We start from the raw sequence: 15,199 nt of genomic DNA on the forward strand, positions 1-15,199 counted from the left end.
ATTCAATTTTAATTGTCTTAATAAGATACAGCACTCCGAATAAAGGCTGTTTAAGGAAGAGGCGAGGATGAATGCTTCATAACCTTGCTTACATTTTTACAAACAACCTCCTTAACAGTTGGCAGACTCCACCAGTGTCCATTCCACATCATGTACTCCAGTCATTCACAAAGACACCTTTTGCTGTGCAACCACAGAAAGTGTGAGAAATCAATCCACTCAAACCAGAGACCAGACTTGATCTGAATGGATAATTAGGTTACATCTCCAACCAGAGAGGCACAATGCTTGTATTGTACCACCGAGGACACAGATGTAGCACTGACAGTTTCAGCTGCTAAAGGCAACAAGCTTTAAAATATAAAGCCTTTGTTATGAATAAATATGCTCAGTGTTGTTTGCATAAACAGTACGTTCAACGTTGCAGGGAACAGCATCACTGCGGGACTATGCAAGCATGTGCGACGTTACCATAAACAACAGCCTGAAAGTATAGAAATAACGTTCAAATGGAAACGTTGAGTTGGAAACTTGCTCTTGCCTAAATGGAAACTTTTTTTTTTTTACAATGCAGCCTGAATAATTTAAACAACCATTCCACTGGGGTGTAACTGTGGGCTACATACTCATCAAAAACTGCCTCCAATTAAGTGTTTAACTAACAAAAAACTTGCATTATGAATCAATTCGATGAGAGTAGAACATGCCAGTCAGTTTCAGTCGTGCTTTGAACTGTTGATGTTGTTGTTTTTAGTAACGGTAACAGTTCTTATACAGGTCATAATTAGAGGTTCCATATTCAGCTATGAAAACATGCCATTTCTTGCATAGATACAGGGCACGTTTAGTCCATGTTGTATTGGGAACCTCTCCCAGACCTTCACTACAGGAGTCATGGAAAGAATAAACCAAACATTCTCTCTCTGGCATAATAGATGAGAAGTCACTGATGCTGCTCTAAGTTGCTCTCCTCTGTTTTCCTCGCTCCTCTCCTCACAGAGGCTTATGTAACTCAACTCTGTCACTTCAAACTCAAGGCTCTACGGGAGAGGAAGGGGATCTCGAACTCCCTGTAGGAACAGTGCGCCTGCAAGCTCTCCACAGGAAGGAAGTAGGGACAACAAGCAATGAGACGCCAGCACCTTCAAGCAAATAAAACTGTATAAAAGGTATTCCACAGCCCCTCGTGTTTTCCAACAACTTCAATCACACATGAAGCCAAAAACCTTTTTTCTTAAATATTACCTTGAACTACAAGTCTTATCAACCGCATGCCGGTTCATGCAAAGCTCTCTTCCAGAAGATCCATTTCTGTACCATCACAAAGTTACTAATAATGACCTCAAAGTCTTCAACATTTTTCAGGCAAGTTGAGACGAGTCAGTTATGGGCACGCTTGTAGTTTTATGTATAACCCACTCCCCAAAGCGCAGGTTCAGGAATACTGAGAGTGGCTGCATTTCAGATGTTTTAGCTCGTAATATTATCTTTGCACAAACAAATAAACCTTTCCATAATAAATGATGTCACACTGAAAATGCATGTTTCAGAAGCAGCTTTGAGGTGCCCCAAAAAAATAAACCTTGAGACATAACAGATTTTTGTCCTCAGCTAACAAAAATATGTTCTAAAAACTTTTTGCTAACTTTCTAATGCTAATAGCTTTAGTAGTAATAATAGTTTTTTCTTGTTTTTTAAGCGAACGTTAAGGGAACATGCCATTTTATCATTTTGCAAAAATTATGGGAATATGGGACATTACTTTTTAATGTTCTCTGAACCTTTTGAAACAAGTAGTAAAAAAAAAAAAAAAAACGTTATATGAACGATGTATATAAATAATGTTTTTGTGCTAACATTTTGAGAACATTATTAAAGGCCAGATCAAACGCATGATCTGTTAATGTTACTGGAAGAAAGTTTGTTCATAACTTAATGAGAACCTTGCGAGAATGTTAGCCAAAGTTTTAAGAATGTTAGCCGGGTCTTGGTAGGAAGAAAAGGCAACCATTTCAATGCCGGCCAAACCTAAAACTGTGATTTACTTGCTTAAAGTGCACTGGATTCAACATATGTACTGGCTACATCACACTATTAAAACAATCTGTGACATATACAATTACAACTATACAACTACATCAATTATTCTTATAGACCATAAAGTTGGAATTTACCAAACAGACATATTGTGTCTATATCCCTCCTAGAACATTGTTGAACTGGTGTGCATCCAGTTAAAAAGAGTCTGAAAGTGATGTAATCTTAAATCAGAGCATAAATGACATCTGCACAGGTTTTATCCATACCTATTCAAAGCAGGATCGTTTCATTTGATATGAAATAAAATGGACTTACACAACCCATATTCCAGTGATGGTCAGAGCTGGGAGGCTGACGGGTAAGATCATCCACAGAGACATCTCCAGCAACACGATCCTCTACTGCTCCCCTCAAAATCATCCACTTCTTTCGCCTTCGCCAGCCTGTCTCCCTCGGCTCATCAATGTGCATTTATACTTGTTGCATGACCCCAAACCGGCTTATCTCAAATATCATATCTGTGACAAATATAAATAAATAATAATCTTTACAATGACAACAACTCTGATAAACAGACTAAACTGTTACCTGTCATTTTTACATGATTTTGTATTGCACAATGCATTCCTGTTTGCAAAGCTGTGGATTTTTTCACTTTTATACTCTACATATATTGTATTTTTCTATTTGTTTAAGCATTTCTAACTCTCAGTGTATATCTGTGATTCTGTCTATGCTTTTTTCTGGACCTGTAGAAACAACAGAACATTTCATTGCCTGCAAATTCTGCTCCATGACTAACTGGTGTTTGCATTAAGACTATATTGAAGACTGTAAAAGCCGTTTTAAAAGCATGTGGAAGATTATCCTTTTGGTAACCAGGCAAAATGGCCGATTGAAGTTGCAGTTTAACGTAAGTGTAATAGCCGTGTGTGTAGTGTAGAGAGTGGACACTGTATCTCACCTTCCCCCCTGTGATAGGGGACAGCAGACGTGTCTCCCACCTTTTGTTAAACCCTCAGACAGAGCGCAGACTGTTCAGAAACGGTAACATCAATCACCAGTAACAGCTACAGGTTTCTCATTACTCCTCAAGCGTCCAAATGACCGCGGCTGTGTAACCTTCCTTTGCTCTCTGTGTTTCTCTGAGCTCTTCCAGCAGAATTCTGGTGCCTCACTCCTTTCGGAATATAAGCGCTGTCTCTCTCTCGTGTCCCGCCGTGTGGACTCACTGAACGCTAACGTCCAGCTGTTCCCGGAGCTCCGCCTCCCACAACACACGCACTGATGAATCCTGATGCACTGAACAAAATGTTTGTAATTTTGATGTAAAAACAACGTACAACAAGCTCTACAGAAAAAACAAACGAACTAAGAGTTGAGTTGGTTTACTGTACCCTACATTGAAACAAAAATTTAATTAGTAAAAATCATATATATAGGCCTACACTGTGGGAAAAAAAAATACATGATCAATAGGTAATGACAACATAATGGTTTTACATTGCTTAAACTCAACAAAATAAGTTAAGAAATTTTCAACTTTTTTATAAGTTATACAAGATTCAACTTTTTTTTAAAGTCAGTTTGATGTAATTTAAGTTGAAATAAACATCCAAGTTTATTGTACTTAGAAATTTAAGGCAGCAACTTTTTTTTTTTACAGTGATTCAACATGTGTTTGTACAGTGAAGTGTTGTTACAATTATGTTTTTGTAGGCCTAAGTAAAAAAAAAAGAAGAAAAAAAAGAAATTTGCCTACTTGCGTTAAAACGTCACCAGAATATTTGATCTAAATAACAATTTTATTTTGTATATTTTTGTATCGTATCTCTATGAACAGTGAATTTTATGTTAAATGTTGTTTAGGTAATATTTACTTAATTAGTTAAATTATGTGTGTTAACACTTTTAAACATTCTCAATTACTTTAGTCATGGTTCATAAAAAGTGTAATTTAACAACATTTAAATCTACATGTCGTTCATGTCGTTACATATTAAGGCACGTTTATTTTAGTTTTTGATTATGTAGCTTGATTCATTAATGATATGTTTGCCTATTGTTAGTGTTGTATTTGTTTGATGGAGAAGCCATTGTACATCATGTGAGATAGATAGCTTGAAGTGATCATTTGTACTTGCTGAAAATTATCTAAGTTACTGGATCATTGTTTTTGCAGTTCTTATCATCTGTGATACACATCCTAGACTCTTTCTGCCATCTTCAAATGTTAACCCAAATTCATGTTAACTAAAATTCAACTTGTTACACTGATAATATTATTAGTAATAAACATACAAAATAATGTTTGTTTGTTTTTTTTTCATTAGTGGTCACAGACTTTGAGCAGTGTCTTAAATAAGATGCTTAAACCAACTATTTTAATGATAATTTGCTTGTCATCAGAATCTCTGCTTATTCTCCTTTCAAACTTATTTAGCACCAGCAATGTTTCTGTTTGAAAATGTGGGCCTGACTGGCTGATGTCTTGAAAAGCTGGTGTCCGATGAGTGCAACAAAGTTGAGATACCTTTACATTACAAAACATTAAATGTAAGTAAATAAAAAATAATAAAAATATACAAATAATCTTGCTGTATGAACATATGATTATCATAATAGTTTAACAAAATGTGCTACTTGTATTTAATAAAGAGGTTGTACATGCTGATATGTTTTTTGCCAGACAAAATGTACTTCCCATGATTTAAAACAATTATATTAAAGTTTTAGTACATTCTGATATGAGTTCCCTTCTGATAAGATGTGCTACTGTTGATGTAATGTTCAACGCATTGCTCATCTTGTTTAAGAAGCAATTTTTATCCGACAAGCATCACATCTGGCACTATATTATCCTGTTGACTGGGTTGGTCAGATTTTCAGAATAGCTGTTACCAAACGTATTCTGTCTATTTGTCAGACATATTGAGTATTTATTATCAGAGAGCAAAAAAAAAAAAAGTAGTATAGAGTTTTCACAATGCACAATTTGTACTTTATTCAGAGCTATACATTTCACAGAATAGCCTATAAAAACAAAACTAGGCTGTATTTCACAAGTAATTAAATACAGTTCCTTTTTCTACTATTTCCCACAACAGCCAATCTGAAGACAACACACTTTCATAGTTGTGCAACTGCTGAAACAGTATCTCAGTCCACTGCTGCATAATAGCGATCCTTATCAATGTTCACGTTTCTGCGTGTTTCTTCACCATCAACATGTTCTTTGTTCTTTTGATATTCTGACATAACCGGCTGATGATATGGTGCGTATGATGAAAATAATATTCATGGATAAGAACATGTGGTCAGAAGAATGAGTGATGTATGAGTCATAAAAACAGACTTGTGAATGTTGATATTGATTGTGAAAAGTTTGTCTCGTTCTGAGCATATAAATATTTCTTAAGCCTCACAATGATGTAGACTTAGTCATATCGGTCATTGCAATCAATTTTAAAACGTGCAAATTCAAGATAAAACAACTCCAAAGTTGCCTAGCTCAGTATTACTGTGAAAATTAGTATGACAAATTAGAACTTTCAACAAGTTTGGAATGGCTCCATCTAGTGGAGAGATATACCATTATGTTTCCCACATCTGGACGTTTGACTAAAAACAGAAGGCCAATGCATAGCTTACGTGTACTTACCAGAGTAATAAGAGTAAATTATGCATAATTACATGCAATTAACCATCAACCAAATCCTAGCCTAACCCTAGTAAGTACATATAGTTAATTATTATTACTCAGTACTTAAATATATAATTACACTGTATGACACCTTAAAATAAAGTGTAACCACGCATTTTTATTTGATTAAAATGATTTCAGAAGTGTAATAAAAGACAGTTTGTTTTTTGCCCTATGATAAACATACTGTATTGTTTTATATTGTAATGGAATCATAAAACAAGTAACACATCATAGTGAAGGATTCACAGGTGAAACTTGTCATTGTTAATCCTTATATCAACTATGTACACAAAATATACCCAGTCTCTGTGTTTTTGATGGGGAATGGAGTGGCAGTCTAGAGGGGTGTCCAAACTCGGCCCTGGAGGGTCATTGTCCTAGAGTTTAGCTCAACTTGCCTGAACTCACCTGCCTGGAAGGTTCCAGAATGCAAGACCTTGATTAACTGGTTCGGGTGTGTTTAATTGGGGGTGGAGTTGAACTCTGCAGGACAGTGGCCCTCCAGGAGCAGGATTGGACACGCCTGGTCTTGAGTATTTGGAACCAAGACATTATAAATAAATCAATAAGCTAATTTCCGATTTATATTTGAGGGGAAAAATCAACGTTTTGCTATTTTCTAAGTTGGCCCACTGCTGATAGTGATAACTGATATAGCGACTGATACATGTCAGAATGAGGTCAGTGATTCATATTTTATTTCGATGCAGATGTCCAAAGAGGGAAGCAAAGTGACTCACTTCCTGTTCTCACTGAACTGACTAAAATGATCAATTAGATAAGATAAATATATGACAACCACATGCTGATCAAACATTCAGCAAACAAACGTATCTCTATATTTACAGTCGCACTGTAGTTCCGTAACCCCAGACTCCAAGGCCAGGGTAGAGGGGTTCAGTAAATTTAGTTTGAACCTTATACAGAAGCTTCATTTTGTCAGACACACTATAAAATGCCACTGTTCCCGCCTCATAGTCTACATACACCCCTATCCTGGAGGAACTGGGGACAGATATAGTGGTGCTTTTGTTGTTGTGTACAAAGGAGTACTTGGATTCAGAGCAGTACAAACTCCAAGACTTGTCATTCCCCCCAAAGCTGCCAGCCTTGTCATTTCCTTTCCTCTGAATCCCTCTGTAAGTCACAGCAATGTCTATTTCTGTGCCACTCCAGTCCACTTCCCAGTAGTAGCGACCGCCAGCCAGACCTTCCTTACACAGCACCTGCTGCCAGTATTGGAAGCGATCGGGATGCTCCGGGTACGACTTCGGCTCGTTGCTCATCCGCACCACTGTGTTTTTGTCTGATAGGTGCAGGTTCGGGTGGGCTGTTGAAGGATCTGTTGAGGGCTGGCAGAAATCTAGATCGAGAAAGGGTGTTGTTAAATTAACCACCATAAAGAAATGTGTCTCTATACAAAACTTTTGTCTCACTGTTGATTATTGATTATAAACTTACATTCTAAGAAGTCCTCCCTTTTTGCTGGGTCCACAGTCTGGAGAATTTTAACCTCCTTTACTGCAGATGAAAAACATATGTGTAAAAAAAATAATAATAATATATATATATATATATATATATATATATATATATATATATATATATATATATATATATATATATAATGCATTGATTTCTGAAGGATCATGTGACACTGAAAACTGGAGTAATGATGCTGAAAAATTCAGCTTTGCCATCACAGGAATAAATTACATTTTAAAATATATATATTCAAATAGAGATCATTTTAATTGTAATAATATTTCACAATATTGCTGTTTTTACTGCATTTTTTTGTCAGAAAAGTGCAGCCTTATGAGCATAAGAGACTTCTTTCAAAAACATTTGAAAAAATCTTACTGACTTTTGAATGGTAGTGTATACATATACCTGTGCTGTGTATGTGCACACACACACACACACACACACACACACAAACACATTACGTGTGTATATATACGTTATATATTTGTAATACAAGAGTTTTAAGCACCTGCTGATGAGATTTTGATCATTTCTTCCTTGCTTATGTCTTCTAATTGCACTTTCAGGTCAGAGATGGCTTTCTTTGCATTGTCAAATGTGTGGTGAGGGGCTAATGTCACCTTGGACAAGTCTTCATATCCAGAAGGAGCAGAAAGAGACTGCCAGCTCTATAGGGGGGGAAAGCAGAAATGTTATTTTATCGTACTGTAGTAGGGATCAGTTTAACAAAAAAATCAAATGAGCTTATGGGTCACAGCACTTTTTCAACAATACCTGCAAGAAGTGGATATGATCATCGGATTGGGACAGCTGCTCCAGGTCATTATGTTTCTTTCTTAGTAATGTAATCTCCTCCTCCAGCCTGGCCAGGTGTCCCTCTGCACGTGTCAGCAGAAGGGTTTCCTGGGCTCGGATCATCTCCTTCACTTCTCCATGCCTCCTCTCTAGTGCCCGCAGCAGTTCAGTGAAAATACGCTCGTTTTCATCCAACACACTCTGAGATGAGTGCTGGAATGAGAAAAACACCATAGATGAGATAGGGCCTGCACATTCACAGATCTCATTTACAATACCTATCAAACAGAGATGGAACAAGTGCAGAGCACTTCTCTCACTGCAGATGAAAAACATATGTTTAAATATATATACACTACTATTCAAATGGGGTCAGTACATTAAATAATAATAATAATACTTTTATTCAGTAAGGGCCGGTTCACACAGAATGTGTTTTTGTGGAATGGGGAAAAACAGCAAGGTCTCAACTTATTTTAATAGTTTTTTTGGAATGATGTGTCATGCGCGAGGCACTGCAAGACGAAAGACGTCCGTCTAGCGGGTGTTTACATAAAAAAAAAAATGGCGCAGTGGAATGGAAAAACACGTTCTGTGTGAACGGCCCCAAAGTATGCATTAAATTGAGTGTCAGTAAAGACATTTGTAATGTTACAAAATATTTCTATTTCAAATAAATGATGTTCTTCCAAACTTTCTATTCATCAAACAATCCTAAAAACGTATCACGGTTTTGACAAAAATATTAAGTAGCACAACTGTTTTGATAATAATAACAATAATAAAAATAATAAATGTTTCTTGAGCATCAAATCAGCATACTAGAATGATTTCTGAATGATCATGTGACTCTGAAGACTGGAGTAATGATAGCCTATTTTTTAAGTAGCCTATACTTATTCATTTTAATTTTACATTTCTATGAAAATAATTAATTATTAGGTTTTCATCAACTCTCAAGCCCCCAGCAGTTTCCTCGCTGTTTTGGAAACCCTGGCCTAAATTATTGACTAATTGGAGCAAATAGCCTAGAACCTTATTGTAAAATGTTTAATTTAATAATATAAAACAGAAATACACATGTAATATGGTATTGTACATTGCTGTGGGCAAGTCAGCGTAACAGCATTTTATGAGTAGGCTAATTAAGTGACATAATAGATATAAACAGAGGATTCTTCCCAATTATTTTCTAAAATTCTTACTTTTATGGATGCCACTGCCTGCCTGAGATCTTGCCATTTCTTCGACCTTTCCTCAATCTTCTGCTGTGAAATCATCAGTTTCGCTCCAAGCTGTTTCTGTTGAAAAATTTGTGACACACTGGACTGTCAAAGGGATAGTTCACCCAAAAATGAAAGTTCTGTCATTTTCTCACCCTTAAGTTGTTCTAAATTAATATCTTCTTTTGTGTTCAGAATTCATACAGGTTTGGAACAACTTGAGGGTGAGCAAATGATGACAGAATTGTCATTTTTGTGCTATCCCTTTAATCTTCCAACCAATTGAAAGCACTAAATATTGACTTGTTTATCAATGATCATCATGATTAAGTTTAAAAGCATATATAGCCTACGGTTCTTCATGGCATGAGTCATTTTGTTCTTTCTGTTGATGAGCTCACCTGCTTCTCTGTCCTTTCAGCTGCTGCTGAAACAATATCATGTTTTTTGTGTTCCTCCATGATACACAAAACGCAAACACATGCTTGATCAGAACGACAGAAAACCTCCAGAAGTTTATCATGTTCAGCGCAGATCTTCTCACGCAGTTGCCCTGTTGCTGCCACCAGTTTGTGCTTCATGAGAGCTGGATACTCATAATGAGCCTGGAGATGCGTCTCACAAAATGAGGTTAAGCACGTCAGACATGACTTCACTGCCTTGTTCTTCTTTGCCAGACAGAAATCACACAGCACTTCTCTGGAGCTGTTCCGGCTGCTGGAGCTGCTGTATCTTCCATTGCGTCTGGGTTTCTCCAGAGTGCTGTATCGGCTTTGGTTTGCTGTACTGCTCCGAGACATGTTAAAGCTCTCTCGGCATAATCCAAAGACTAGCTTGTGGGGTAAAAAGTAGTTTCAATGAAACTGTACAAACACATTCATTATATAGAGGAATGTGAACCGTGTGTGATAAACCAGTTTAGCAGGTTAGATGCTGACATCTCCTGTGACAGCTGATGTCAGAACAAAGAAAAGCAAAAATGTGAATGTTGTAACATAAACATTGTAAAACATCTTTGTACAAAGGCCCTTTTGTTGACAGTAAACGAGTAAAGTGCCTGTAAGTTTCCTCCAGTGGTTAAATAGGGAAAAATTGACGATGGTCCGATTATTAAAAAAATAATGTGACGACGCGAAGCATATATGCTGTTTGTGTTTGTAGAAGAGAGAGCTGGAGAAAGAGAGCGTGCTTTCAATAGATTAATAAATGTGATTTTGAGGGGGAAACATTGATATAGCTTGTCATTTGTATCATATTGTTTGTTATATATTTGCTTGGTCAGTGTCTTTGTGGGTTTTGGTTCTTTTGCTGTTGTAAGCTGCAGCTAAGGACCGCAATAACTAAAATAATGATTTAGCGAAGTGATATGGAACTGTAATGCGGTCAAGACCTGCCTGGAACTACTTTAGCAGCATTTACTTAAATAATAGCCTAAACTTAAATAATTGCACACCGTAGAACATTCATCAACCAACACTCTCAGAAAAAAAGGTAGGCCTACAAAAGCTGTCGCTGTGGTGGTCGCCTCAAAGGTAGGGACTAATATGTACTCTTTGGGTAAAAAAAAAGTGTACCTTTTGAAAAGGTACCACCACAGCGACAGCTTTTGTACCTTTTTTTTCTGAGAGTGAAGAATAAAGCATTCAATAGCCACGTATAGTAAAATAAAAGCTACATTTCCTTATATAAACTTAATAATATTTAATTAATAAAATTGTCCACTTAAATCATGCCTACATGCAACAGTTTAAAGTCATTTTGATAACACAGACCAGTAATTTAATTTATTTCCACATCTAGGCCTACATCAAATGTCAATTTTTTTTAATTTATACAGTATTCAAGCATCCAGTTTCAAAATGTGTGACACGGTTTCCTGTGAGAATCAAAGTAGTTAAATTGCTCACAACATCATCGTCGATATAATGGACATGACTTTTGAAATGCCAAAAATGTAAAGTTAAAATTCTTTCATTAAAATTTGTATGTGAACTTTGAAGTTCAGATAGAGGTAGAGATATGTGAAACTATTACGTAATGAGGAGAAAAACAACAAGCGACAGTCAGAAGATTGGAAATTCAGCTATAGAGTCATCATACACTAAACTAGGAACTTTTCTGTTGCTATTTATGGAATTTTATTTTACAAATGTACACATCAGTGTTTCCAGTAACACATTCATGAGTTGTGGGGCTTAAATCTATTTGACCACAAAACACAATAGTGTTTGATAAAGATCTGTTTACACTGTATTGTGCATGCAACTTTCACTTCTCCCTTTTGCTTCAAGTGCATTGCCAAGATGATCTCAAAGCCTATGTGCTGTTTTCACAGCAAACAATAGCATTACAGCCCTGTGAAAAATGATTGACTACGAAATAAAATGTGCTATCTTCAGATTCTTAGTTTAAATAAAAAAGTTTCAGTTTATTTGATCAAATTTAATACATTCACATTAACTGTATACATGCTCAGATTATTGCTTTGTAACAGCTCTCCTGAGCCGTATCCAGAATCTCATGTTACTCAAAGGGTCCCTGCTCCACTTCAAGTATGTGTTCTTTTTCAGATGCTTATGAAGACCAAACACTTTCTTAGTCTTCGTCTCTTCCACATCTTCCAGAATGACGATGATGATGTTGGCATTGCGTTCCATCATAAACCGGGACTGAGCTAATTCAAACTCAAAGCGACACCAGGCGCTATCAATGAAGTGTTGAGACACAACCACAATGACTTTACGACTGCCCATTATTCCTTCATCAATAATGTTGGACGTGATAGACTTCCCTGCTTGAAAGTCTCGCATGTGAAGGCAAAGATGAATAGGTGGAACACCGTTCTCCAGATTCTCCATCAGTTCATTCATGACCCAGACTTCATCATAGCTGGAGAAAATCACAAATGCATCATAGGAACATTCTTGTTGTCCAGGTGATCTGTAGCCTCTCAGAAGAATACAGCAATACTGAAGATAAAACTGGAACCTATAAGCCAAGACTGACAACACAACTACTAATAAAACAAAACATAATGATAGAACAATTGTGAGTCTTTTCTTGTGCACACAGCTGTCAATGTCAAAGTCCACTGCTCTAAAATCTGAGCTTGGTGACAAGGTTTTGCAGAAAATATTTTCTGATTTCTTCAAAATGTTCTGATTTTGGATGATCCACAATATAAAATCAGTCTGGGAGCAGGAACAATCGATGGGGTTGGAGGACAAATCAAACTCTGAAAGGTTTGTGGGCAACTTTTGGAGAACATCAAGTGGGATGCTAGTCACGCTGTTCTTATCGATATAAATTGATGTAAGATGGTTCAGCTCTGGTTGGGACAGAAAGTCCAAAATCATCAACTTGTTTTTACTTAAATATAAATGCCTGAGTTCCTGTGTGCCAGTAAAAGATGTCCTGGAGATTTCTTCGATGCCACAGTGTGAGATGTCAAGAACTTCCAAATGTGTAAGATTTTGTAAGAGATATCTCAATATATCTCCACCGAAACTGATTCCCGCCATTTTAAGCACAGTCAAATTTTGTTGGTCCCGAAAAATCATGTACGTTGTTAAAGTAATACTTGTGTAGGAAATATCCAAATACTTTAAATTTTTTAGACCTTGTAAAAATCCAAAGTAAAAAACTATGACTAGTTTTGTATGGTGGAGATCCAACACTTCAAGTAATTCAAGTCCAGAAAATGGCTTATTAACCATCCCTATCTCTGAGTTTTGACTAAGATTCAAGAATTTAACATTTGGTGCTCTTGGAAAAAATTGGTAACAGCAGTCCTTCAAAATCAAAAAGTTTCCACTCAAATCTACATGAAGAAGAGACAGGTCACTGACACCAATACCAATACCAATAAAGGATATAGGCACAGTATTCTTCACCACCAGTTTTTCTAAGCTTGGTATGTGTGAAACATCTGGTACAGTAGATAATTTAGTGGGACCTAAATACAGTTCCTTAAGACGGTGAAATGGAACATGTTCCATTCTTTTTATATATCCAATTTTCAGTGTGATTTTTGTCGCATTGATCATACAAGGGAACAAGTGCATTTCAGAATCAGAGAATTCTTTCTGAATAAGATATATTTCATTGAAATTAACTGAACAAAGACCATCAAGATAATTAGAATCTGACACCTCGATTTTCCATTGCATTCTGTAACTTCCAATGAACAACTTATCCACACTGAGACCAGTAAGAGCTTTTAGACACCCATTTTGTGCATTTAATGAAACAAAGGCAGCTTGTATGTGAAGCTCTCTGAGATAAACATCTTTGAAAGCTCCTGGTTCAATGTGTAATAATGGATTCCTAGAGAGAATCAAAGTCATGTTTCTGCCAATCTTTCGCAACACAACAGTGTGATCAGTTTTGATGATGGATATATTATTGGCATGTAGATCAAGTAAACTGAAATCTTTAAAAGAGCTCATGAATGGAGGGAGAGAGACGGACTGGATGTTATTTGTTCCAACTTTAAATTCCTGTAGCTTAGTAAGGTTATTCATTTGAAGCTGTAAGGATGCAAGACCAACATCCACAAGAACTAATCTCTGTAGTTTATGTAAAGAATTCAAGCATCCAGGTCCAAAATATGTAATAGGGTTTCCAGTGAGGATCAAAGTAGTCAAATTCTTCACATTGTAGAAAGTATCATATTCAATGTGCTTGATGTGGCATCTGAAATCACAGAAGATTAAAAATTAGTACATTACTGTAAAATAGTTAACATTTTTAAATTGTAATGCACTATGATTAATGATCAGTAGCATTAGTTTACCTTGTGAGGTCCAAAACTTGCAAATTTAACAATATAGGAAATACACACTTATGTAAAGAGTTCAAGAAATTGAAACTGAAATCCAGATAAGTCACAGTGAAGGGAAGACTGCTGGGAATGTGAGTCAGATTTCTTCCAGAACACGAGTATTCCATGTTCTTTATTATCTATTAATGAAACAAAGACACAATAACCCTTTTTGAGTTTTTTTTAAACATTTGGTATTTCTGATTTTTTTCTGTCTGAGAGATCCTAAGGCCTGTTTACTTTTCTATAAGATAAATAGACAGACAGACAGACAGACAGACAGACAGACAGACAGACAGACAGACAGACAGACAGATAGATAGATAGATAGATAGATAGATAGATAGATAGATAGATAGATAGATAGATAGATAGATAGATAGATAGATAGATAGATAGATAGATAGATAGATAGATAGATAGATAGATAGATAGATAGAAAATCTCTGAAAAAGTGCATTTCTACATACGATCTGAATTTTCCCTTTCCCTTCCCTTAGAAAATGAGGCTAATTATAAACGACTAATAATATAATATAATATAATATAATATAATATAATATAATATAATATAATATAATATAATATAATATAATATAATATAATATAATATAATATAATATAATATAATATAATATAATATAATATTATATAATATCATATAATAAAATATAATATAATATAATATAATATAATATTATATAATATAATATAATATAATATAATGAAAAGAACCTGAGCATCAAAAAATACAAAATAAGTTCAGAAGTCCAGCATGTTTATAATACTATAACCTTCGATCAAAATAACAATACATAAACACTCACATAAACAAATAGTATTCTCTAAGAAGCCTTAAAGCACATATATGAACTATATGTATTGTTCTTACCGTAGTACATTCCTGTCCTTCTCTAGCATTCACAAGAATCCAGATTGAGCTTAGGAAAATAATCTGTTCACGATATGATAAGATCATTGTGATATAAAGCACATACCATTTAATATAAATCTGTTAATACTCTATTGTCAAAGTACTGCATGCTTGCAAGCAACTCTGACTTCTTCTTTTTGTTTCAAAAGGGAAGTTATTCATATTTAAAGTGCATTCCCATGGTGAGTAGA

General features: G+C 35.6%; 3 protein-coding genes across 3 annotated transcripts in view; all 3 read right to left on the reverse strand.

The window, feature by feature from the left end:
• LOC308682245 (transmembrane protein 150A) overlaps positions 1–3,345 on the reverse strand; it is a 37,773-nt gene extending 34,428 nt beyond the window's left edge. Inside the window, exons 1-2 of the mRNA XM_081351808.1 lie at positions 3,005–3,345; positions 2,356–2,558 (exon numbers count right to left, since the gene is read on the reverse strand). Of these exons, the coding sequence (XP_081207934.1) occupies positions 2,356–2,420 (65 nt within the window). The 5' untranslated portion in view covers positions 2,421–2,558; positions 3,005–3,345. The remainder of the gene's footprint in view (positions 1–2,355; positions 2,559–3,004) is intronic.
• A 3,078-nt stretch (positions 3,346–6,423) lies between these two features.
• Positions 6,424–10,052, reverse strand: ftr14l (finTRIM family, member 14-like; the record flags this gene model as incomplete). Its single annotated transcript, XM_081350516.1, has 6 exons — positions 6,424–7,109; positions 7,208–7,267; positions 7,743–7,902; positions 8,009–8,242; positions 9,235–9,330; positions 9,654–10,052. The coding sequence occupies 6 exons, from the start codon at positions 10,050–10,052 to the stop codon at positions 6,589–6,591; spliced, it is 1,470 nt and encodes a 489-aa protein (XP_081206642.1). The 3' UTR covers positions 6,424–6,588.
• A 1,611-nt stretch (positions 10,053–11,663) lies between these two features.
• tlr4bb (toll-like receptor 4b, duplicate b) lies at positions 11,664–15,139 on the reverse strand. The gene is made up of 3 exons (XM_081350895.1): positions 14,967–15,139; positions 14,048–14,214; positions 11,664–13,947 (listed from the first exon to the last, which is right to left on the reverse strand). The coding sequence occupies exons 1-3, from the start codon at positions 15,051–15,053 to the stop codon at positions 11,730–11,732; spliced, it is 2,472 nt and encodes an 823-aa protein (XP_081207021.1). The 5' UTR covers positions 15,054–15,139; the 3' UTR covers positions 11,664–11,729.
• Between the last annotated feature and the right edge of the window lie 60 nt (positions 15,140–15,199).

This window comes from Scardinius erythrophthalmus (assembly GCF_964197995.2).
Source record: "Scardinius erythrophthalmus genome assembly, chromosome: 21".
In the NCBI taxonomy this organism is placed as follows: domain Eukaryota; kingdom Metazoa; phylum Chordata; class Actinopteri; order Cypriniformes; family Leuciscidae; genus Scardinius; species Scardinius erythrophthalmus.